The sequence below is a fragment of the Talpa occidentalis genome, unplaced genomic scaffold (genome assembly GCF_014898055.3).
Source record: "Talpa occidentalis isolate TD23 unplaced genomic scaffold, MPIMG_talOcc4v2.1 talOcc4.10, whole genome shotgun sequence".
In the NCBI taxonomy this organism is placed as follows: domain Eukaryota; kingdom Metazoa; phylum Chordata; class Mammalia; order Eulipotyphla; family Talpidae; genus Talpa; species Talpa occidentalis.
This window is the reverse complement of record NW_023600993.1, coordinates 48045433-48072057: the sequence shown is the minus strand read 5'-3', so window position 1 is coordinate 48072057 and position 26625 is coordinate 48045433. Positions and strand designations below refer to the sequence as shown.

Below are 26625 nucleotides of genomic sequence, written 5' to 3'. Positions count from 1 at the left end.
AATACCTGTTAGAAATACTGCTGAGAATGGAGGAGTCCTTTGAGGATGCCTTCTGCCTGTTGTTTCCTTTGAAGAAAGCAAGTGTGAGAGTGTGCATTTTGAATGAGGGCAGGTAATAAAGCTTCTACTAATGGAGCATCATGCCATACAATTTCTAATGCCTCTTCATAGTTTACCTGTTCTTTAAGCTAAGTAAGTGCATTTTGATTGACTCTTATATGTAATTTAGATTTGCTCAAAAAGAGTGACAAAGTCAAATGCAAGAGTAATTATCTCTAGAACATGATAAAAATTTTTTTTTGCCCCAGCAATAAGCTCATCAGTAGGAAAGGTTTTTAAAATAAATTTTGCATGATCTATAGCTTACCACCTCTTCCTGCCACACTGTTTAAAAACAATACATTTCAGGGGCCTCCCTGTTGGCACAAGGAGTTAAGTTTCAGCACTATGAAGCTATGGGCAGCTACTGCAGCATGAGTTCGATCTTGACCAGGGAGCTAACCCACAGGGCACAGCAGACCTCTGCTGTCTATCCCGCTGCTCCCCTCAGCAGTGTATTTCAGTCACTCTCCCTGTTCTGCTCCCCACTCTGTCTCTGGTGAATCCTTTCCCTACTCCACCTCCTCACTCACCGCACCCCTGGCCTATACCCCAGCTCTTATATGCATAAAAAAATAAATAAAATAAATCTTTAAAAAAAAAATAAAAACAATACATGTCATCTTTTAAGGTGTTGGTGATGATTTTCTTTAATTGTAAATTTCTTCTGACTCAGCAGCTCCTTCAGTGTCATTTAGTGTCACATACAGGCTGCTTGGGCAGAGGAGCAGCAAGGGGTGAAAACCCACACAGAGAGACAAGATTAAGTTCACCAAATAATGCTTCTGAAGTGTGTGTGTTTTAAGATTTATGTATTTATTTATTTATGCATATAAGAACTGGAGTACAGGCCAGAGGTGTGGGGGATGAGAGGATTCACCCGAGACAGAGAGTGGGGAACAGAACAGGCAGATTGACTGAAATACACTGCTAAGGGGAGCAGCAGGCGAGTCAGGAGAGGTCTGCTGCACCATGTGGGTCACCTCCCTAGCCAGGGATTGAAGGCGCTGCAGTGGCTGCAGACAACATCACAGTGTGGCATCTTAACCCCTCGTGCCACCAGAGGGCCCCAGAAATATGTGTGTGTGTGTGTTTTTAAAGGTTTATTTATTTATGCATACAAGAACTTGGGTACAGGCCAGAGGTATGGGGAGGTGAGAGAATTCACCAGAGACAGAGTGGGGAACAGAACAGGCAGATTGACTGAAATACACTGCTGAGGGGAACAGCAGGCGAGTCAGGAGAGGTCTGCTGCGCCATGTGGGTTGCTCCCTGGCCAGGGATTGAACATATGCTGCAGCGGCTATGGCGAGCCTCATAGATTGCCTCTTAACCCCCTGTGCCACCAGGGAGGCCATGAAGTGTGTTGTTTTAATACATGCTGGCCACTGCCACAATTCTATGGAAATATTTAAAATAAGGAATATATGCCAAAGAAGGATAGCTAATGGCTTGATCCAGTCATGTAAGAGCTAAAAATCGGCACAGTCAACATGTCAGCTCTGACTTAATTTTAGTCCCAGTCTGGTGATATTTGATTTTAGATGAAGAAGCAGAGAGAAATAAGGGCAAAGCCTCTGGTGATGTAAAAATCATCTTCCAATTTAGACTTGGGTAATAAGACATTCTAGAAAAGTGTTTCCTTCTATTTCATGCCTTACATAAAATGTAATGTGCCTATACAAGGACCAGAGATGACACATCATTTTGTGGTCTAAACTGTTTTTTTCATTTAGGTCTAGCCTCTGCTCCAGAAAATAAGATGTGACTTTGGAAATATGCCTTTTTTGCTGACTCAAGTCCTAAATTTGTAGAATGAAAATCACTATTATCATGAATTGAAAGTTGGCTGGCAAGAACTTTTCCATCATTTTTGGATCAGGAAGAAAACCAAAGTTGACATTTTTCATGGATAATTAGTTTTTCTTCTTTGTATATATATATTTCCCTTGTAATCTTTGCAACATGAATGATTTGTGCAAAAATACCTTGGCCTATGGTGATATATTAAATTTGTGACTGTCTGAGCTTGGCTTCAGGATTTAGAAGATTTGTTTGTTTGTTTTTTAAGATTTATTTATTCATGCATACAAGAACCGGGGTACAGGTTGGATGTGCGGGAGGGTGAGAGGATTCACCAGAGACAGAGCGGGGAACAGAACAGGCAGACTGACGAAATACACTGCTGAGGGGAGCAGCGGGCAAGACAGGAGAGAGGTCTGAGTGCCATGTGGGACCCTCGCCAGCCGCCCGGGATTGAACCCATACTGCAGAGGCTGCGGACAGCTTCACAGCGCTGTGCTCAACTGCCTCTGCCACCAGGGAGGCCCTAGAAGATTTGGTGTTGAACTATATAGCCTCCAAGGTGCCCCCCCAATGCTTCTGAGGATTCATAACCCTTGTGCAGCTTCTCCCACACGTCAAACTTGGTCTGTGTGATGCTAATATAATGGTGATAGAAATGATGTGGTATTCACTTAAGAGATTGTGTTATAAAAGTCTGCGTTCCATCATTGGCATTCTTTCTCTTTCCATCCCCCTCCCCTCACTCTGGGGGAAACCATGTGTGAGCATCCGTATGGAGAGGTAAGGCCTAAAATGTGGTAAGGCCTAAACCCCCTTGCCAACAGCCATGTCAGTGACTCCTCCAGGACTAGTCAAACTGCAGATGACTGAGACCCCATAACACTTTGACTGCAAAGGTGTGACAGATCCTGTAGCTAAGTCACTCTTGGGTTACTGACCCCCCAAAAACTGTGAGATGGTAAATGTTTGAAACCAGTAAGTTTGTGGAAGTTTGTTAGCTAATGCAATAGATAACCTTATGATAGCATGAGATTGGTTAATTTATTCATCTAGCCATCCATCCACCTAGCCACCCACCCACCCACACACCCCATCTCCTTGACTTTCAACAAATGTTTGAAGACCTACTATGTCCTAGGAACCATGCTTGATGAATTGGATGCTAAAATAAAGCCACAATTCATGTTTTCAAGGAGCACAATAACTAGTTTTGTCTAGCAAAACTATAGTTGAATTCTACCGTGTCATTCTATTATGATTAAATGTACATTTTAAAAGCAAATAAGTACTTAAAGCAAATTCTTATTTTTCTGTATCTTCCCTTTTTACATTCTTTATGCTAATTCAGAACATAAGGGAACAATAAACATCAATTTAAATCATATTTGGTTTATACGATGAAATGAATGTGAAATATATTCTGTGGCATCACTATTTATAAGATGTGTAATGTTTTAAGTGGATTCTTTATATTCATTATTTACATCTTTTCCCTGATCATATGAATTGTTCCAAAAATGAAAGGTACTAAGGACCAGGAAAGAAAAATCTAATTTGAGCCAAATCAGCACATAATAATAAATAATAGTAATGGAGTGCTTTCTCTATGTTAATAGAGTCTGTGCTGAGCAATTTATGTACATTTCTTCTATTAATCCTAACAAGGCATTATAATTATTATCCCTGGTTTATGGATAATAAAAGTTTTTAAACCCGAAACTCAGGTTTAGAACAAAGTTCAGAAATCAGAAAGAGTTGGGATGAGTTTTAAATCCAGATGCCAAGGTCATAGTCACTCTGCTGTTCATAAATGTACCTACTTGGGTTCTGATAGATAATACTATGCCTGTGTTTCAAGAGTTTATAGTCTTGCCAAGAGATTTCCTATTGTACTGACTGTTAAATGTAAACAGAGCCCTTAAAACTTTGTTTGACCAAATTTGTATCAGGATATCATGGGACAGTAGTCAGAATTTTAAATAGAATAGTTCATCAACTCCTGTGCTATCCAAAGGAGCCTTTTAGTACTTCCTTAGAATTCTAATGTAGCTATTGTAAATAGTGCTGCTATAAACATAGGGGTGCAGGTGTTCTTTGGAATTGATGTTTCTGTGTCCTTTGGGTAAATACCTAGGAGTGGAATTGCTGGATCCTGTGGAAGCTCTATGTTTAGTAGGTCCAGAAATCTCCACACAGCTCTCCATAGCCCAAAAATAGATGACTGGATCAAGAAGATGTGGTACATATATACCATGGAATATTACTCAGCATTCAAAAAAGATAAACATATGCAATTTGCAGCAACATGGATGGTGCTGGAAGGGATCATGCTCAGTGAAATAAGCCAAAAAGAAAAAGAAAAATACCGGATGGTCTCACTCATAGCAGGAATCTAGAAAACTTAAATAAGGGACCAGGAAAATGAATAACTATAAGAAAGTGAAAATCAAAATCAACAAAAACTATGAACCAGAGACACTTTTTGGGGGGGGGGGCGGGAGGGGAGGGATTGGGGTCAGAATGGGGGGATTGCAATTGTATGGGGAATATAAAAATAAAATTTATTAATTAAAAAAAGAATTCTAATGTAAAAGTACTTTATCTCATTGTGTTATTATCACTGTTACATCAGAAGGGACTGAGATGAGTGGACTAGTGTCTCCTGGGAGGAGAGCAATTCCCCTCACTGTTTGCCTTTATAAGACTGTATTTGGCACCCACCAGGAAGCAATGCACTAGTTAAATTCTCTTGAGAAAAGGACTTGGATTAATTGGCCCTGGCTTTAATACAAGCATTGCTGTTTATCAGATGCATGGCCTTAGTCTAGATGCTTAAGCACTTTTGAACTTATTTTCTCATATATAAAATTAGAATAATATTTTTTTACAGGATGCTGATTTAATGAGTCTCCCCTTCTATTTTCCCAGCACCCCATCCTCCCCTCCCCAAACAGGTCATTAAATAATGATTTATATCCTCATTTCTTTAGAGAATGAGGTGAGCTTCAGATTATAAAACCAAGGCCAAAATAATTTTGCAGAATTAGAATGTGTCCAGGAAAGCAGTCACAGTTCAATTGGATTAATCTTCAATATGGAAATGATTGTATTCTTCCACATCATCTTCAATTTAGGAAGCTTATAATTCTTCAGCAGGTGGAAAGAAAAGAACTCTTGTTTCTGCTCTAAGTGGCTGAGAAGACATTTTCTTTCTTGATGGACAAACACTATTTCTTTTTTCTGCTCTTCCCCCTCTCCTTTCCTTGGTTTCTCCCTTTCCACGAAGCATCTTCAGACACAGCTGCTCACCCTTGAAGTCTTAAGGTCTGTCTCTGTAGAGGCCAGAACATGCAGCGTCCTCAGGAACTCAAAATAGGCATTGTGAGTTGGATGCCAGTTATAAACCTCCGCCCTCTTGGCCCAAGGCAACCCACTAAATAGTTTCACTACTTTTATGGATTTGGATTCAGTAGGCCTGGCAACCTCACCAAGCAGCTGGGCTCTCAGACGAGTCATGCACAAGGCATATTCTGAAAGTGAAGATTTCATTGAGCAGCAAGGAACAAAAGTCCCTAGTTGTGACCTTTCTCTCCTGGGCATCCCTTCCCTGGAGATTGTAATAATCCCAGCATGCTTTTAAATTGTTCTGAGGAGTAAGTGCATATCCGGACTTCATGTTGACCATAAATAGTTGAACATGGGGTCATTTTTCTTGATTACCCTTCACCCCCTCCTTCTCCTTTTCTTAACTAGCAGCCTGTCTTATCCAGTCCTAACCCTCCAGAAGGATTTTAGCCGGATACATGAGATTTCAAGTTGAATAAGAAACTTCAAATAAAAACCAGGGAACAAAATGTATCCAGCCAAGTGAAGGTCAGATGGTGGCAGCTGCCCAGGAGGTTACATCATAGAAATAAAATTGAGTTAAAAGGAATACCTACTTTATTAATTAACTTACAATTTAAATAAAAGAAGAAACAAATGTGTATGATATACAGAGAGGGTATTGCTGCATCAGAAAATGTCTAAAATTGCCAAAGTGCAATCAGAAAATTTCATGTTTTGGTGTGCACCTTTCTAAAGTATTTATATTCTCTGCTTCTTTTTACAATAGTTAGCAATTTGAATTTAAATCCATGGCTTTATGTCATAAATCTCTCTCAATGGTCTTCTCCCTTTTACTTTTTTCTCTACTGCTATGTATTCCTACCATCTGCTTCTTGATGTCCTTGTCATTTTCCAAATGAGGGATGGGCTGTTTTCCACATGATGTGGTAGAATTAGGGACCAGTTATGCTGCTGGGATAGAGACAGATCAAGATTCCCTTTCATCCCCTAAGAGCAGTCTTTTCCAATGCTATTTCTCCTATTCCTGGATTTTTCTTCTGCTCCTGCTTGCAGGGGTCAGCACACTTATTGCTCAAAAGGAAGCTACATTGAGCTTTGGCCATACGTCCTTGGAGGGAAAAAAGATTCAAACTGCTTCATCTCCTTGACCAATTGGTGCAGAGGTGAAGGGAAGCTGGACCGGACATTGACCTGGTTAGAGCCCAGGGAAGCACCTTAGGCAAGAAGCAGGGAAGGCAGGCCTCCTCTCTGCAGGACCCAGAAAGGCACCTGGATGGTGTGCTTGATTGGGCCTCAGGTATCTTTGGGGGTGATGTCGGGGCTTCTGTGAGCCCTCTGATTTTTCATGTTTTGGTTTCTTTGCGTTGCATAAAATTAAATGCGCTTGACTTGGTTGTAGACTTTATTCCCTCCCTGGGTGAAGGGTCCCAGATAGTAGAGTATGTTGGCTGCCAGCTCTGAGTGACTGCCAGGCTTAATGAAAGAGAATGTTTTAAAAAGGAGCATGCTGAGTGGGGTCTGAAGTGCTTCAGGGAGCATTTCAAATTGGATCCTTTTAAAATCAGATGATCTCCTGGGATAATGAGTTATGAGAGGTGCCAGGATTGTTTGCCTCAGGCTCAACACTGCTGAAGACCATAAGCTTCAGCCTACGGTCTAAGGAATGAAGCACAATTCTGCATTGGACTCACCTTCTTCAAGGCTCTGAGGGCTCATTGGCCTTTTAATTAATAATTTAAAAAATTTATAGTTTGGACATTGTTTTTTAAAAAGTTGATATAAGTCCTCCCTGGTGGCAAAGGGGTTAGGATGCAGCCTACGAAGCTGTCCCCAGCCTCTGCAGCATGAGTTCGATCCCCGGGCCGGCCAGGGAGCAACCCACATGGCGCAGCAGACCTCTCCTGTATCACCCACTTCTTCCCTCAGCAGTATACTTCGGTCAATCTGCCTGTTCTGTTCCCCATTCTGTCTCTGGTGAATCCTTTCACCACCCCCCCCCCGACACTCTGGCCTGTACCCCAGCTCTTGTATGCATAAATAAATAAATCCTTAAAAAATTTAAAAAGTTGATATATCTCTACAATTCTAGAATCCTGCTGGCCCTTATGCATCCTTGTGACAAAGTACCCACTATTCTTTGATGATTCTCTTGGTTGCAAAGCCATGACCATTGAGATTCATTGTATCAGGTAGGTCTTGCTTTAAAAATGCTGTGTAACAAACTGTCCCAAAAATCTTTAGCCTATATTAACAATGGCTTTTGTTGTGGGTTGTCTGGTCTTAGCTCAGGTATAGGGTCTGTTTTATTTATTTGCTCCTTGTCTGACTAGCAGTTACTTCTGCAATAATCATATCAGAGTTTTAAAAGGGGCATGCTAGACTGCACAAGCACATTGGAGTCTGTTTGTGTCTGTCATGCTGAGAGCCTGCCTTTCACCAAAACAGATTACCTGGCCAAGTCAATTTAATGGTCCAGGAAAGTATATTCCATCCGTAATGGAAAGAATAGCAAAGTTGTGTGGCAACAACCATGGATATATAATTTCAATATAGAGACAAAATGAAGAATCATGAGCAGCGGTTCAGTCTACCATACCACAATCAGATTTTCTTCTTCTCTTTTCTCCTTTCCTCCCCTCTACTCTTCCTCTTCACTCCTCTTCCCTCCCCCGTATCTTCTCTCTCTCTTCTTAACCCCCCCATTCTCGTTCTCCTCCCTTCCTCCCAACTGTTATAAAATATACATGACCTAAAAATTGCCATTTGACTGTATTTAAGTCTATGGTTCTTTCTGTGCATTAGTTATAGTTACATTGTTGTACAATTATTACCATCATGCATCTCTAGAACTTTGCCATCTTTCTAAACAGAAACTTCCCATATAACAGACACTGTCCATTTCCCTCCTCCATCCAATTCCTGGCAACTGTTACTTTACTTTTTGTCTATTAATTTGACTGTTCTAGATATCTCATATAAGTAGAATTATTCAATGTGTTTGTCCTTTGGAGACTTGCTTATTTCACTTAGCAAAATACCTTGAGATTCATTCATGTTGTAGCATGTTAGAATTTCCTTCCTTTTTAGGGCTGAATAATATTCCCTTATATATGTGTGCCATATTTCATCTATTCATCTGTCAATGGATACCTGAGTTGCTTCCACTTTCCTTATTCTTTGTTCCTGAGTTATCATTTTCCCTATGGCTGGAGCCATTAGATATTGCCTAATAATCTTTTCCATGCCAGACCCTTGTCTGTTTATTCATTGATGCAACAAATGCTTACAAAGCATTTACTACATACCAGTGATTATCCTAAAGGAGCCTGACATCTTTACATACTTAAAAGTTGCGCTTCCCTTTTTGATAGCCAATAGTCACTTGTTATTTAAGTATAAATTAATAATTTAGCATAATACAAATATAATTATAAATGTTATTATAAATATTATAAACTGATGTAATATTTTAAAATGCAGTTTTCTGTTTATAGCTACTTCAAGTGATGAATATGTCTTACAGATACTGGATCGGATGGCTCAGATAGAAAACATTTCCATCTTTGCAAAAAGTTCTGTTGGATAGCACTGACTTATGGAAAAAACACATGGCAGGGGGTGATCAAAAACTCTTTCCGGGAAACTCTACTCTTAAGCTATGATATCATCAAAGGGACACCTTGTGAGTAGAAGCTTACCATTGTTTATTCTTCCAGGTTTGATCAACAAACCAGTCAATCCTCTGCACTTAGGAAGGCAACTGAGCAACCATTTCAGTTTCTCTAGGTCAGTGTCCGTTTTACTTCCCAGGAGGCATTCATCAGTATCTGGAGACAGTGTTAGTTATCACAGTGGAGATGGGGAAATGCTACTGGTGTCTTATTTAGTGTGTTGAGGCCAGGGAGGCTACTAAAATCTTACAATGCACAGTTCAGCCCCCAAAGCATATGGCTCTAAATATTAATAATTCAAAGTTTGGGATATATTCTTGTTCCTGGTGAAATGATAAGGGCTCAGAGAGCCATGTTTTCTGATACATAGAAGAATCTGGGGTACAATCAGAGAAAAATGAAACCCTTGAGGTTGAAAACAACTGATGAAGTCAAGTCCCAGGCCCCTGGCTACTGAGACCAGCCTCTGTCCTCTGTGTGAGTTCTGTGAAGGACCTCAGTGTTACATTTTTTTCACTTGAATTATTTTAAATTGGAGTTTAACTTTGTGCTAAATGTTCCTAGTACAGCATGTTATGTAGCAGCCCCCCCCTTTAAAATCATAGTCTGTGTAATTTGGGTATTACATTTCAGTAGTTCTATGAAACGTCTAACCCCTCAGAGGTATGCAGGTGCAGTAAGCTCATGGAGATGTCATGACTAAATTCTAAATAAACTGTCACATCCCCATAAATCTTATATTATCTTAAAAAAGCAAACAGTGGGGTCTCATCATATTTTCCAAGTGGCCTCTTGGCTGATACGCTTAGTCCGATATGTTTTTTTTTTTTTTTAAAAAAAGATTTATTTATTTATTTATTTATTTTTTATACAAGCACTGTGTACAGTCAGAAGCATGGGAGGGTGAGAGAATTCACCAGAGCCAGAGCGGGGAGCAGAGCAGGCAGAGGGACCGAAGTACACTGCTGAGGGGAGCAGTGGGCTGCAGGAGAGGTCTGCGCGCCATGTGGGACCCTCCTCTGGTGGCCAGGGAGCAGCTAGGACTCGAACCAGCACTGCAGAGGCTGCGGGCAGTTTCGCAACCCAGCGCTCAACCGCTGCGCCACCGGGGAGGCCCTTAGTCCTATATGTTTTTACTGGAAGCCAGAGTCCATCAGTAAAATGCCTTTTCAAATCTTATTATCTCAGCATTCCGGGATAACCTCTCAGGGGATTTTGCATAACATCACCTGGATGAATTAAAATACCTACATGCGTTTAAAGAGGGCCCCATGATTTTAAAGAAGACTGTTTTAATCACTTGTAAACTAGATGAATTAACATGATTTCCAAAACTGGACAACTTGAGCCTTTGATTTTATTAAGAAATCTTTGACAGAATGTCCATGGAGTGGCACATTTTTGTCCTAGAGATTTAAAACAAGAAGAGATGATGTGTATGAAAGTGAACTGTAAAGTCCTACACAAATGTAAATTATTTTAGGATATGCACTAATTGGCACAGCCATGTAGGAATACTTGACTACAGATTTACAAATAAATACAATAAATATACTGTGAAGCTATATAAAAAAATCATTTCAGTGATCTGGTTTAGCATCTCCACATGTATTTGCTTTTATTTAAAGTGAATAAGAAATACATGTGCAATAAAAAATTCAAGCAGTACAAAAGGTTATAGAATGAGAAATCTTTGATTTCTTGATGTCTCAAATTTTCCCAGATGAGCCACCGTTAATGGTCTCTTGTTCTAGAAATTGCTTATACATATGCAGGGGTATACTTTTTCATCTTCCCTTTCCCTCCTTCTAAATAAATATTTAGAAAAATGTAGAAAATATATGTATATGTGTATATACATACATACATACATACGTATATATAATTTATGTATATTTGATATATATGTATCAGTTTCTGCTCCTTGTTATTGACAGTTAACATTTGCAACTTTATTTTGGGGCTCTTTTCCATTAACACCAAGATTGATTTCATTTTTTCCAGTGACTTGGAGTTCACCTTCATGTCAGTGTTCCATACATAATTCATTTAACCAGTCCCCTGCTGACGAGCATTAAAGTTCTTTCCAGATTTTTGTTTTTACAAATAATGCTGCAATGAGTAATATATTCTTGTATGTTGATCTTTATGCACATATAATTGTATTTATAAAAAATATGATCCCAGTAGTGTAGTTTCTGTTTTAAAAAGCAGGTGTATTTTTTATTACATATTACAAATTTGGCTTCTAAAAAGCTGCACCAGTTTTTACCTTTACCAGCTGTCTATATAGACATACCTCAAATTTCATCCCCTGTTTCCATATCATCTTTTCCTTCCCATTTCTGTCTCCACTCCTCTTGCTACCTCTAGACCTAGTCTGAAATCTGGGAAGCCTACAGTTGAAGGGTTTATCTCATCGAAGTTTGTAGAACAAGTAAATGGGTGGTAGCATTCTTGAAAGACAAAACTCTCTCCTGTTTGAGCACTGCTGGAATTTTCTCCCTGGCAGGGGTAAAACTTTAGATGTAAAACTTTAGTGTCCCACTGGGCACCCACCCATGTCCCCCCCTTTCATTGCTGGCTCAACTTTTAGGGGAAATCCCCTTCCTCACCCTTTCTTCTCTCATTCCCTGGAAGGCTTCTAAGAGCTGGTACTTATTCATCTGTAGTGCTGGAAAAGTCAAAATTTATCCAGGTGTTCTGGCAGCTTGCCAGCACTTAAAAGTAGTCATAGTGGGACCACTTCATTTTTTGCCATTTCGGAAGAGGCAGTGTCTCTTTGCGTGGACAAGAAGAAACACTTTCCAGTGGACTGTTTGGCCTGGCATTGCCATTAGCGCATTCGCTGGGGAGATGGTTTCTCCAGCTAAGCTGAAAGAGGATCCAGGGTTCAGCCCACTTGCTCCTCTGTCTTTCCCAGCCTTTGACCCCAACTGGGAGAATCCAGAACTTGACTCTGGCCTGTAGAGTGTAACTGCGGCACTTAAAAAAATCCTTTCACCATGACATTATTGGCAACTCCGCTCTTTAGTACGCTTCTGTTTTTGAAAATTTTTGGCATGCTGGGGGTTCTTTTCTCCCCTGTCAACACTTTATTATGCAAAAATTTAAACATGCAGCAAAGTTGGCAGTTTATAGTAAACACCCAACCGTCCGCTAATAGATTCTGACACACATTTTATTGTATTTGTTTTATGACATAGATATACCTCTGCACATCATTTTGGGTTCTAAGTGGTATCTCGCTGGCATTTCAGAGGTGCCCTGGTGTGGTGGTGAGAGTATGAGCTATGGAGCAAGGTTGCCAGGTTTGAAACCTGACTGCACTCTACTAACCCTGTCACCTTGGGCAAGTTACTAAACCTCTTGTGCCTCAAAGTTCTAATCTGTCAAATGGAAATAATAATGGTATTAACATCTGTGGATTTTGTGAGATTAAATGAAAGAGTAATTAATTAATGTATCATATTTAGAATAAGCTTGTTATATCAACAATTTTATACATGAAATAAGGTGCTAAACTAATCTTAATTCTATACTTTTAAAAAACTAAGTTAATAGATCCCATGAATTTGGGAGGTGAATATCTTGTTTGCCTGGTATTGTGGACGTGGTGCTATTTGATCCTCAAAATAAATTTAAACATTATTCCTATTTGCCAATGAGCAAACTGAGGCTTAGAAAGTGGCAGCAATGGAATTATATCACATGTCTCTCTGATTCTTTCTCTTATTCTCTGGTAGAAGTCTCCAGACTTCATCCTTTATTTGCTAATCACAAGATGAAGAAATTTCAGGATTGTGTAAAGTGGCAGAGATTTCTGTGGCTGAGAAAAAAAATCCTCACCTGAGCTCTGGGAAACAGGTACAAGCATCTAAAGTTTTATCACTCTGGTGTGACTTTGAGCTGTTGAAGGTCAGTCTTGCAGAAGAAAGAACACCTTGCTATGTTTTGTATCTTGTTAAAAATACTTTCCTTTCCATTAGCATTTTCAATTCCTGTTTCTCTTGCTGTGTGGAGCTCTGGCTGACCTAGCTGTGTAGGAATTACCTTGGGGTGTTTTGGCAGTGCCCTCATTTGTCAACTGTTTAACATCTTAGATGCTCGAAAAAGCACCCATCCTTTGCTGTCCAAAATCTTTTCTGGAAAGAAGGGTGGAAAATAGAAAAAAATTGATTACTGACTGTCTTGCAGACCTGGATATGGGGAGGAAAAGCCCCTTTTGGTCGCTTCAGGGTGAAGTTTGTGGCTTTTATAGCATCTTTCTGTTTCTGAGAAATGGTCTACGGTGAGCTGTGTTATGTTTGCACCCCAGGCAGTAAGGAGGATGTTGAAACAGTGCCCTTCCTCAGCTTCTGTTTTCTTATTTGAGTTCCAGTCTTATTCATATTCAATCCTTTCCCCTTCCCCATTAATTCTACGTGCTAATATGTCCTCAACACCCTTTCACATTGGTGAATCTCCCTTTCTAATTAAGAGGCCATCATTTTTAATGGCATCGTTTTGCTTTCATTTTATTTGCTTTTCAAGTTATTTAATTTTTATGGCAGCAGACTCAGTCTACTCATTGGAGTGATACAAAGTTTCTACTTAAAATCTTTAATTACATTAAAAACTTTTTTTTTTAAATTAAGACAGGATAGTTAGGGTAGTACTCAAGATCTGGCCAAAGTCATGAGGTTGCGATGCAAATGACAGTTTTCTTAAACACAAAAGAATACTTTTTGCTTTTGTCTGTCCAGTCTCCAATGACAATGATGTTGTGGGCAGAAGAACATTTATCAGATAGTTGCATCTGTTTCAGAGATGTGCAGTGGAAAATAATTTACACTCTACTTCTGTTTCATGGCTAAGGGAAATAAATACAGTAGGTTCTGGCCTCTTCGGAAGGTTTTCGAACAAGGCTAATTATGCCTTGGGGCTTTGGCCAAGCTTGCTTGTTGTGAGATGGTCCTTGCTATGATCCGTACCCAGAGTAGATGACTTGGACGTAGATGTTCCTACTTCTCATTTCTTTTTTTTTTTAAGATTTATTTATTTATGCATAAAAGAGCTGGGGTACAGGCCAGCGATGCGGGGAGGGGGGGTGAGAGGAGCCACCAGAGACAGACTGGGGAACAGAACAGGCAGACTGACCAAAATACACTGCTAAGGGGAGCAGCAAGAGAGACAGGAGAGGTCTGCCTCGCCTTGTGGGTTGCTCCCTAGCCGGCTGGGGATCGAACTCGTGCTGCAGAGGCTATGGATTGCTTCATAGTGTGGTGCTTAACCCCTTGCGCCACCAGGGAGGCCTCCAACTTCTCATTGAAAATCTTTGCATGTTTTATGCTGGACATCCATGAAATGGGTATTATCTATCTGTTAGATTTGGGGTGGCTTCCTAAAGCAGAGGAACATCAAAAAGTAGTGTCCTCAGGGAACCCCTGAAAGAGAATCTCTGATAAGCTTGAGGATTTGCATGATTTTTTTTTAGAGATTCTGTTTAGGGATTTAAAGATATGCAGCTGTGCACAAAATCTGTCTGAGCTGAGTTATGGCTAAATAACCTGAGGTTGGAAAAGGAGAGAAAGTGCAAGACACTTCCCTGGGAAAGAGAAGACGACACTCACTGGTAAGTATGCTGGCAGTTCATGTTCCTAGATCTGATTTAACATTAGTGTGGAAATTACTTCCTTCAACACTTGGGGACTGTGGTACCTGTCAGCAGGTCAGTGCTTGGCTTCTCTCAAGCCCTAATAGTCTCCAGGTTCCCCTATGGATCTCGGATTCTAAGGTAATTACTGGAGGCAGAGGTACACTGTGAAAGAGATAGTGAACGGGTAGAAGACATGGGCAGGGCAATTACTGAGTGACGATTGGTGTTGTGTTTCTCACTCTTCAGGATGGTGTGGCATAGCTGCCTTGCAGAGATGTGATGCAATAGGGGTTAATGTGAAGGCTTTTAAAGTCATGGTATTGCTAGAAGGAGAAGACTCAGAGTGCAGAGTGCCAGGATTTGGGAATCCACTGCTTTTTTTTTGGAAGTCTGGCTTACCCATTTGGACAAGTTGCTTAAGCTTAATGGGCTGCCTTTGTCTAACATGAAAAAAATGTTGACCTTCAGTCAACAAATTTCAAGAACCTACTGAATGCCTGGTACTATAACAAATTTTGAGAGAAATGGGTGGAAAAAGTAGGCACAACTTTCTGCTGTTATGGAGTTGCTTCCCCTCCTTTAGGATTGATGTGAGACTTAAATAAAATAGTGTCTGTGAGAGGGTTTGGCATGGGGCTGGCTCTTCTTAATATTATTAAAAAATTATCTTGGAGGACCTCCCTGGTGGCGCAAGGGGTGAAGCACAGCACTGTGAAGATATCTGCAGCTTCTGCAGTATGAGTTCAATCCCCGGCTAGGGAGCTATCCACATGGTGCAGCAAACCTCTCCTGTCTCACCTGTGCTCCCCTCAGCAGTGTATTTCAGTCAGTCTGCCTGTTCTGCTCCCTGCTCTGTCTCTGGTGAATCCTCTCACCCTCCTGTACCTCTGGCCTGTAACCTAGTTCTTGTATGCATAAATAAATAAATCTTTTAAAAATTATCTTGGCAGTTATGAACTGCCCATTCTATGTTGGGTTGTCATTACTTTAACAAAATTCTGAGAACAGATTACTTCATTACTTTATACACAACATTTAATAAGAAACCTGATATTCTGTCAATGTTCTCTTTTGAGATACTCTTGAGATAAGCATAATTTCTCTACTCATTGTGTTAAAACTTTTTAATAAAAATTTTTGACAGAACTACCAGCAGAACAGAACTCATCTGACAGAACAGGACAGAACTCATTTAACAGAGGGCCTCCCTGGTGGCGCAGCGGTTGAGCGCTGAGTTGCGAAGCTGCCCGCAGCCTCTGCAGCACCGGTTCAATCCCCAGCTGCTCCCCGGCCACTGAAGGAGGGTCCCACATGGCGCACAGACCTCTCCTGCCGCCCGCTGCTCCCCTCAGCAGTGTACTTCGGTCCTTCTGCCTGCTCAGCTCCCAGCTCTGGCTCTGGTGAATTCTCTCACCCTCCTGCGCTTCTGACTGTACCCAGTGCCTATATAAATAAATAAATAAATCTTTAAAAAAAATAATAAAATTAAAAAAAATCAAGTTATTTAAAAAAAAAAAAGAACTCATTTAACAGAACAGAATTCATCTTTCCAATCAACTGAATCAGAAAGTACATTTGGGGTGTGTGTATGGGTGCGCGTGTGTGTGTGTGTGTGTGTGTGCATGCAGACATACACATAGGAATAACTATTAGGAAAACTTGATAAACTTTAGTACTATATAGTTCAGAGTAGAATCCATGAAATAGACAAGGCAAAAATGCTTGCTACCCACCCTAAAACTCCTGATATGGGAAAGATAGTGGGAAAAAGTCAGCCTCTTTATGAATATTATGCCGTGTCTAGGAATCTGTCCTCTTAGAAGACCTGATCTTTTCAATAAACTTAGCTGATTGCCCAGGTGGAGGCCGAGTTCTTAGCTCTTGGTTAGAGAGCTCATTCATAAGTTTTAGCAGGCAGATACCTTATTAAAGGAAGCCTAACAGGAAGGTCTAGGAGATGAGGAATGGAGTCTGTCTTCATGAAAATTTCATGTTTTGAAACATGTAAAATAAATGCTATAAATGGGTATAATTCTATATCATCTGTTCAGCTTTTGACTGTATTGGACATGAGGAGACCTGTTCTCACAAAGTGCCGTTTGAAACACCATGTAGGCACTATTCTTTCCTTGTCCCATTGGTATCTCTAGAAGGGCTTCATTTTTATATTATTTTTCAAGATAATTTCATAGCTCACATACAAAGGTATTTCTGCTGTTGTAGTCAGTCATGTATAATGCACAAAATTATTTTTCAGTATATATTTTTTGTTTTGTATATTTTCTTAATTTAGATAGGAAATGTTCAAGATGCCAGTCATTAATTTATTCCTGAAAATGTACAGTTTACTTATACATGTTCAGTGTTGCTTAAAGAACTTGAGTTGAAAATAACCATAGTAAAACCATAGTAACTTGCCCCAGGAAGGGATGGACTGAATCGTTGAATGAATTCAGAGGTGAGGAGCAGTGCATGCTGGGAAAGTAGTACCAAGCTCACAATGACTTTTATTTCTACAGATTTTTGACTGCAAAGAGGCCAGTGCTTATTTTTCCTCCTCCTGATATATCTCAGGAGGAGGAAATAGTGTGATGCGGGCTAAGCCAGAAGGACACAGGGATATATACCCATTCCTCTTTGTCCCTAGAGGCATGATGTCATGGAAGTTCAAAAAACTCTCCTGGGATTTCATGGTATTTCAAAGCATAAAAGGAGACTATTTCACTCATCTGTTTAGCCTATCAGTATTTGCAAGACTGACACAGGCTGGTATGTGCTCTTTGCTGCCTGTCTCATGGAAAAGACAGATGAATCCCTGCCCACCAAGAGCTTAAAACTTAAGAGATAAGGTACAGAAAGTGAGAGTGGTGGATTGTTAATAGACAAGGAAAAAATGCATGTAACTGGAACATATAGACTTGTTTCTCATAGTATTTTTTCTTTGTGCTCATATAGGAGGAAGACTGAGAAACTTGATGGGGGGATTTTTTGCTCACCAAAGTGGGCAAAAGGTTTTAAGGACTCACCTTCTGGCACAGTTCTACTTAAAGGCTGTCTTGTGTATATTTGTGAGGACAATGAGTTCTATAATTCCAGTGCCAGATTTGGGGGATTTCCTCCTCTGTGATTTTGTTCTCTCTGATTTTAGAATAAAACGCTGTAATTATGTTATGATGGGCATTTTTTTTTTAACCCTTTTGAGTCATTCCTTAGGGCAGACGTCCTTTTCGTTTGGCAACACCTGAGACCAGTGACAGCCTAGTCTTCTTAGAATTGCTTGTATTTATCAGTTTATTAGACACCACTCAAAAGAAGATGTCTGCCCACTCTTCTCTCAACTCTCTTCTCCAAAGATGTCAAAACCCCGGTGAAGAATCTGTGAAATGTGAACTATGACATGGTTATATAAGGTTCAATGAAACAGCTGGAGATTTTCCCAGCAGAAGACTAAGGCAGAATTGTCTAGACATCACTTTCTCCTTTTCTAGGCAAGCCTTTCTGGGCGCTTTTCCACATGGGGAATCCAGGCTCAAAGGAAAGCCAATTGGGCTGTCTAAAAACCCATCTGGCGTGAGTTGAGATCACTCCTGAAGCATTATTGGGCTGTCGTTTTTGGTTTGAGAAGACCACAGAGATGTTTGTGTTTTTTTTTTTTTAAAGATTTATTTATTTTGTACAAGAACTGGGATACAGGCCAGATGTGCGGGAGGGTGAGAGGATTCACCAGAGACAGAGTGGGGAACAGAACAGGCAGACTGACGAAATGCACTGCTGAGGGGAACAGCGGGCTGGACAGGAGAGGTCTGCGCGCCATGTGGGACCCTCCCCGGCCAGCCGTGATCGAACCTGTGCTGCAGAGGCTGTGGACAGCTTCACAGCGTGGTGCTCAACCGCCTGCACCACCAGGGGAGGCCCCACAGAGATATTTGTATCTGATGCTTTTATTGGTATTGAAAGAGAATTTATTCATTAAAATTTTATAAAGCACCTACTATGCACAGATGTTGTGCTTTGCCATAATTGTCCAGATAAAGATATAATGATAATTCTAGTAAAGGTGTAATAGGAAAGGAACCACATTCTAAGGGAGCAGAAAATGAAAGGACCCAACACCAGGGAAGGGGAGTCAGGGAAAAACCAAAGTGGGAAGCTTGCCATATTATTGAGAGTTAGCCAAATGAAGGGGCCAGGAGAAACAGGTAGTTTAGAGTCCCAGAGTCTATCTCTTTGGGTGCTACCATGCTTTTCAGAGACTTCTGGAGAGTTTGAAACCTTGTTTGTGTGTTGGCAGATGTAAGTAGCTCTAGAATTTTTTGGATCCTGGCCAAGGGACAGAGTGTGTATTTTGCTTATTACGATATGGGCATTGTCTTTTTACCTCATTATCACATGCCCTGTTGTCTTCTGTATAATCATTGGAAGTAAGGTTGTCTCTCTGCAGAGGACATTTAAGACCAGACTAACTCCCCTTCTCTTAAGCAGCTGCCACCGAGAATACTTAGATTTTACTCTAGCTTGAGGTATTTTGTGCAAAGCACCAGATAACTTCACAACTAGAGTTATGATTTCAAACCCTACACATCTATGTCTTGTTGAGATTGATTATATGTATGATTCTCTGATGTCATAATAAGCAGGTCTTTTAGTCAATATGCACATAATTTAAAATATTGCTGAAGCAATTTCTCCAAAGTTCTTCCTGCTTGTTAAGACTCTAGCTATTTAGAATGTCTTATGTTGTTCCTGTTTTCTCCTGTACAAGTGTTAAAAGCCTGTTTTAGATTTCAAGGTTTTATGAAATTCCCTTGCTGGTTATTTGGAAGGGAGACAGAGGGAGGTAACCTGAAAAGGGAATCACATAAACCGTAAGTGTACATTGGATGAAGTGTCAAAAAGTCAACCCAATTGGGTAACACAGTTCAGTCTTGACGTAGTCCATGACAGCTACCAACAAGCTCCCTTTTGGACTTATTGCTCCCTCCCCAAAGGTAGACACTATCTTGACCTCTGTCCCCATGGAGGAGTCTTGTGATGTTGTGTATTTATAGATGAATTCACTGTATTCTTTAATATCTAACGTCATTTCCTTAGTATTTTTCTTAAGGTTGGTCTATTCATTTTCTTTTCATTCATTTCATTCATTTTCATTTTTTGTATAGTATGATGTTATAAAGACATGACATTTATATGGGATTAGATTTTTTAAAAAGATTTATTTATTTATGCATACAAGAACTGGGGTGCAGGCCAGAGGTGTGCGGGGATGAGAGGATTCACCAGAGACAAAGTGGGGAGCAGAATAGGCAGATCTATTGAAATACACTGCTGAGGGGAGCAGCAGTCGAGACTAGAGAGGTCTGCTGCGCCACGTGGGTCACCTCCCTGCCTGGGGAATATCGAATTCCGTGCTGCAGGCATTGCAGACAGCTTCACAGTGCTGCTGTTTAACCCTTTGCACCACCAGGGAGCCCCCATCTTTATTATAAAAAGATGTCACAAGGTTGCTGTGAGTCACAGGAAGTGACTGGCTACTCTGCTCTGGAACACTCTTGTATTTATTTTAGTTTATTTTTAGGGGAAACAAAGTTATTCACTTCAGAGCATCAGATGTCAAGACCTAATATATCCTTTCTGGATCTACCTCGTTTGTTTGATGTGCTGGTGGCTCTGTGTTGTTTTGAAGGATGACTTGTTTATGAGTCGGCTGGGCCATAAACACTCCTGGGCCCAGGCTGCTCTGGGTTTGTGTGCTGTTGACACAAGGGCAGTGAGAGGAAATCATCCTCAACTTGTGTTTTGACATAGAGGAGTTTTGTTTTTCCTTTGTCGACTCTGCATCCTCCACTGAAAACAAACAAAGCACTCCAGCGCCCTGAATGTTGTGACTGGCAGCCCGCACTGCTGTTTTTTCCGTTTGCGCTATGGCATGGTGACCGGGGGTGGCATTTTAAACAATCAGTAGTTGTCATTCATTCTGGTATTTGAAAGAAAACCATAGCAATTCCAGAAATAAAAAAGTGATGGACAGAAATAAAAGAACCACAAGATAAGTTTTGCTTTTGAGGGAAATTGGGAGGTATTTCAAGGCGAAGAAAGTGGAGAAGAGTTTGATGGGTGGTTTTCTTTTCCTCCTCTGCCCACTGGATTCATCCTGCCACCTCTTCTGAGCTGTAGGACAAATTCTTCAAAGACAAATGAGCTAAATTTCAGGTGACCTGTTTGATAACTTATCTCTAAGTGCAGCCTAACTTGCTTCATTTGACCTTCCAGGGGAGATTGCAGGAACTGAGGTGCCGGCCAGGCCAGGAGGTTGGAAGGGTAGCCCACATCTGGTCACCTCCGAGAATTTGACCTGAGCGAATTTCATTGGTAATTAGTTAAGATGCTCTCTCCCTTCCAATCTCTCTCTCTCTCTCTCTCTCTCTCTCTCTCTCTCTCTCTCTCTCTCTCAGAGAAAGTGAGGATGGAAAGAAAAGCCAAACAGGAGACAGAGGGGTTGGCCTTGCTGGGCTCTGAGTTTGCACAGCAGCTCTGTACCCCTCCATGTACCTCTCATCAGCTGCATGGTTGGGGGAAGTTTCCTTAATTTCTCTAAACTTCAATTCTTTGCTTTCTCCATGGAACATAATGCTGTCCTTTACTATGAGGATTATGTTAAAGATGCCAAATATTACTAAGTAAAATGTGAGACTTGCAAAAATAATTAGTGCCACTTGCCTAACCATCTTGGCTTACAGCAATTCATTTAATCCTCACAATAGCTTTGTGCAGTGTGTGTGCTAATCTACAGGCGGGAAACTGAGGCAGAGAATGTGCAAAAAACGTGACTAATGTTGCTCAGACAATACATGGCAAAGCAGGCATTCAAAAGACGCCAGTTTAGTTCCTTAATCACACTCTGACCATTTTCCCACCCTCCCTCCACAGTGTACCCCAGTCTGTATCATGCTTTTTCATGACACTATCATGTTTTTCCATGTCAGTACCTATAGTTCTACCTAATAAGAAATTAACTACCTTGGCAAGAGCCAGCCATCTAGCCCAGCCTTGCTGGGGCTGGCTTTCTCTCCAAGCAACCCAGATCTTACTGGCTTGCTGCCTAGGAACTGGCTTTCTTTCCCACAAAGTAGCTTCTGAGAAAAACTGTGGGAAACCAATGACTTCAGAGATTTTTTAGGGAAAAAGTGCAAACTCTAACAAATCTCATCTGGCCCAAAATGTTATTACCCCAAATCTTGAAAATATTTTCTTACAGGATTATTCCCCCAAGGTTGTTAATCTGAGAACGATCCAGGCCTATTAGGCCTGACTTTTTGCCCCCTGCTATTGGAGTCCTGAGTGTTTTGAGTTCTGGAGAGTGGGGGTTGAGGTAAAAATATTTCTCTGGAGGAAATGAAGTCATTTTATTTGATATTATAGCTTCCACTGGGACTCTATCATTTTAGAAAGGGATGCCAGTTCACACAGCCACATGAAAATGATGAAGCTTTTAAACCAGTGCATGGGACCTTTTAAAAGGTAGCATTAGGTTTTCAGAGCCACAAATATTTATTGATGCTATCTGCCCTAAGAATTTTTCCTGTAGTTAAATTTTGCCTAATGAACATTGTCCTTCTAGATAAATGTTATTGAAACATTATCTACTTTCTTTGAGAGGTTGGCATCCCAAGCCACTCTACTTTCAATGATCTTGAATGGCAGCTCAAATGTTTCTGTGTTGAGATGATTGTGTGAGAGTATCTTATCTGGCTCAGTGTGCCCTGCACAGCAGGGAGACAAACCTTTATTTGTTCACAGGAGGAAGGAATGTGGTGTTGTACACCTGCCTCCCTGGATACACTTGTAGGGCTGGTTTCACAGATGCAACCTCACTGATGCTGCTGACATAGGCCAGGTTTGCTCAGCCCTGGCAACAGAATGTCAACAGTGACTGGACCCTGAGGAACTGAGGTTTCTCTGTTCTTCTCTTGCTGGTTAAGTCCCGAGTATGTGTGTAATCTCTCTTAAGCTGGTATGGCGAAGTTGAAACTTGGCATATCAACTGCGCCTAGATTCTACTGGAACATATTTTAGATAAGAGTGGAAAAAATGCCAGGCCCAGCATTCACTACAGAAGAGTTTTATTGTTCCTCACAGACAAAGAAGGCATTTGGTTTAATTTTGAAACCTGCTTGTGGATAGACCGGAAGGAATAAAGGTTGCCTTCCTTACCTCATCCAGGTTTAATTTTTCACCAAATGATTTAGAAACAGGGAATGAAGGTGATGATAACCTTTGTTCGTTTAGAAGGCTGCATTTTTGGGTACTGCTCTTTCCCTGAAAACACCAAAGGCAGCTGGACATTGTAGGAATCCCAGCTGTCTGACCTTGAGGGGGTTGCTGAACCTGGCTCTGAACCTTAGTTTTTGCATCTGTAAAAAGGGATCAGACTAATAGTACTCAACTCAGGTTCATTAAGGATTAAGGAGTTAATTTTTGTAGTCATTAGAATAGAACCTAGTACATAATAACTCTCATAGAAGTATTTGTAAATGAAAATAATCCAAGAAACATTATCTACAGTTTTATGAAGTGCCAGTGAATTTTATGTGGGCTTTCTGGCTGCAGAATATTCAGTCATACTGAAATTAATCATTAGACCAGAAGCTGTTTTTTGGTAGTATTTAAGATTCTTTTCCCTTTTAGACATGTATTCCTTACTGCTCATCCATCCTGTTCTCTTTTGAGAGCAAAAGTATCAGGGAAAAAAACAAGAGCGGGCACTTCCTTATAATATTGGTTTGGTTGTGGTCAAAAACAGGAATTGTGAGTCATGTACTCCAAATTAACTGCCATGAGCCAAGGTAAATGACATCCCAAGAATGAGGGTCCCTTTTGACAAATAGTTTCAGGAATTCACAAGGTGTTAAAACTATTCTTTACTGGAAGCTCACAAGATTTCCCCAGAGGGACTGTGGATGGAAATCAGAAGATACATTTGGGTTGGGGTGAAAATTTTAATGTTTCCCCTCTCCCTCAACTGAACTTGAGCATTTCCTTCAATTTTGTATATAGGCAACAAACCACAGCCTCATGAGCACAACACATGTGACTTTATCATGAGTAGAAATCTCAGATACCTAAACATGGCATGACAGTTTCACTTACGCTTATCACTACTTAGAAATCACACTAGTTATTAGACACACCACTATTTATTGTTATTCAGTGCCTTAATTAAGAAAAAGCATGATTATAAATCTACTCTAAAAGTGTTTTGTTAGCTATTTTCAGTACAGTTAATTTCCTCTTTATTCTTATGTGCTGTATCTTATTAGTTTATAAATGTCATTCCAAGAAGCATCAATAGATTTCATCGGACTGCCAAAGGAGACCATGCACAAAAACAAGATTAAAGAGTTTATTTTTATTTTTTGGAAGCATTTTAAAGTTGAAAGTTTATGATGATTTGATTCTCTGGAGTTGTGCTACCCAATATAATAGAATGTGAGCACTTGTAATTAAAATTTTCTAGTAGCTGCTTTAAAAAGAATAAAATGGAACAGATTTAATGAATACTGATAATCATTTTAATAAACAATATATTGATGTTAATTTATGAATGAATTATCATTAGAATTAAATTAAGTTGATAATTATTCTTTTCATCTCAATCTATTAAACTGTTACCATTTCAACAGGTATCAATATTAAGTTCTAGGGCAAGTTAGGGGTAATTAGGCAGTTCAGGAGCAGTGCAGGGACTTCAGGAGAGTTAAGGAAGGCTCCAGAGATAAGGGCAACAAATTCCAAAGGGGACTAATCAAACATCCCAGGACCAGAGGCAACCGGACATTCCTGGACAATGACTATAAAAAAAAAAAAAGGACTCTAAGATAAGGGCTGGGACACAGTGACTTAGTTCTGGGCACAGAGACATTTAGGCAGTGAGTGAGACCACCGAGGACTAACCAATCACAGAGAGACTGGTGGAGCTTTAGAATAATTAGGGAAAGAAGGTCTATATTCCCTGAGGCAGGACTGACTATACTTTGGCTTCCTTGCCCCTCCCTGGCCTGGTTCCGCCAGCCTGGGAGTCCCGCTGTATTTATTTCTGTTCCTTTTCTCCATAATAAATTCTTTCAGCTCTCAACAAATCTGCCTCTTCACTTGTTTGCTTGAGCGTCAGCGAAGTTCCTGCTGCAGCTTTGAGAGACACCGACCCATCGTGGTCTAGTGGCTGGGACTCAGCGCTGCCACTGAAGCCTGGGATCCATTCCTGGCTGGGAGACTAGGCCTGAAGACTTGACATTACGGTATCACTATTCAGTTAATAATGAGATTTTTATGTTTTTTTTTTTTTCCCATGCCAAACAAGTCTTTGAAATCTGGTGTGTATTTTGTACTTAAAGTACATCAAGTACATCTCTATGCAGATGCTCCAGTTTCAGTAGAAATATTTGATGTATATTTACATTTAATGGAGTTAATTTTTGTGTTCATTAGAATAGAACCTTCTACACGGTAACTGTCATAGGAGTGTTTGTAAATGAAAATAAACTGAAAAATAATGTAAAAGCATTAACTGCATAACGTCATTTAAACTTCAACTGATGAAGATAAATTTAGTATTCAGTTCCAGACCTGCTCGTAACTGGTAATTTCTGTATTAGCTCAGCTGGGGAGCTTGACTGGACACACAAAACCTTGGGCAGGAGAAAGGAGGGAACAATAGGGCACACAGGGTTAAGACGCAACACTATAAAGCTCTCCACAGCCGCTGCAGCAGTTCAATCCCCTACCTGGGAGGTGATCCACATGGAGCAGCAGACCTCTCCTGTGTCGCCCACTTCTCCCCTCAGCAATGTATTTCAGTAGCTCTGCCTGTTCTGCTCCCCACTCTGTCTCTGGTGAATCTTTTCGCCCCCTCACCTCTGGCCTCTACCCTTGTTCTTGTATGAATAAATAAATAAATCTTTAAAAAAAAGAAAGGAGGGAACAGGGCATTTGGGGAGATTACATTAAAACACTACATGTTCTCCTTTTTGGTTAGTGAAGCAAGTGCTCTTGAGATTCTCTCCTTAAGGCATCCCCAATACTCAGCCTGCTCCTATAGGCCCATACTTCAGTATTACTGCACTCTGGGCAGGGTTTTTATGACTCAAGGGAGGCATTTCCATTCTAGTGGTGACTTTTGCAATCAGTGGGGGGTGGGATTTTATAATTTCCATTTCTACTGGTTAAAGAGGGATTTGCCATTTGTTAGAGAAAAGACTTTCTAATCCCCTCTTAACTCTCTTGAGCAGCCCTTTGACATAATAATGACTTTCAATTTACATAAGAATTTTTAGTAGTTGTATCCTTCCCTCCCTCCCTACCCTCCAGTTGCTCCCCATAGTGTCTTGCCAGACACAATTTAATTTTTTACCTTAGTGCTTCTGGGATTCACTGCTTGCCTTCACCAGCTGGAGCAGACTTAGGACTCCCCTTTTAGTCTCTTGGGCACTTGAGAAGATCCGTAAGTCCACATGGAAGACCTTTACCATGAATATTCTGGCAGGTTAAAGTTGTTAGAAATGGCCTTTTCTTTCTAGGAGTCACTCTTTTATTTCACTATCTATAATTTTAATTTATTGTTTTACTAATGAAATACCACTGTTTTACATCTTTGTTAATATTTTGACAGTATAAGATTTCTCCCCTTTAGGAGTGAGTCTCTTAAGTTAGGTAATTTTGTAACCGATATGCCACTCGGGTATTTTAGCTACTTGCGTGTCCTAGATTGTGCGGGTGTTTGATTTCCTTACTGAATGTGGCCTTTTCATTTCTTTTGATTAAAATTGACAAGCTTAGTAAAAATTACAAACCAATCAAGTTGCCAGCCCCAATCCAGCTTACTGCTTTCTCAATATAAAGGCATAAAAACTTGGGGGTTTAGGTGTATATGGAGGGCTTTCTGATACGGTCATAAGTAAATTCTGCCCAGGACTGGTATATTTGGCACATGGAAAGAATGTTGAACCTTTTGGGTCCTAGAAACATGAGCACTTGTCTCATACCTTATCTGAATCCTGGGTCTGTGTG

General features: G+C 40.4%; 2 protein-coding genes and 1 long non-coding RNA gene across 12 annotated transcripts in view; 2 read left to right on the top strand and 1 right to left on the bottom strand.

Annotated features, from left to right (window-relative positions):
* The window catches only part of MAGI1 (membrane associated guanylate kinase, WW and PDZ domain containing 1), a 648234-nt gene that overhangs the window by 60649 nt on the left and 560960 nt on the right, over positions 1-26625 (top strand). The window lies entirely within an intron of this gene.
* On the bottom strand, positions 5045-5454 carry LOC119237602 (28S ribosomal protein S33, mitochondrial-like). Its single transcript, XM_037501580.2, is given in 2 exon segments — positions 5045-5250; positions 5253-5454. Coding segments are annotated over 2 exon segments (408 nt in total).
* LOC129145807 (uncharacterized) lies at positions 7299-13495 on the top strand. The gene is made up of 3 exons (XR_008551893.1): positions 7299-7442; positions 8777-8935; positions 12671-13495. It is a non-coding gene; the product is annotated as an uncharacterized LOC129145807 (long non-coding RNA).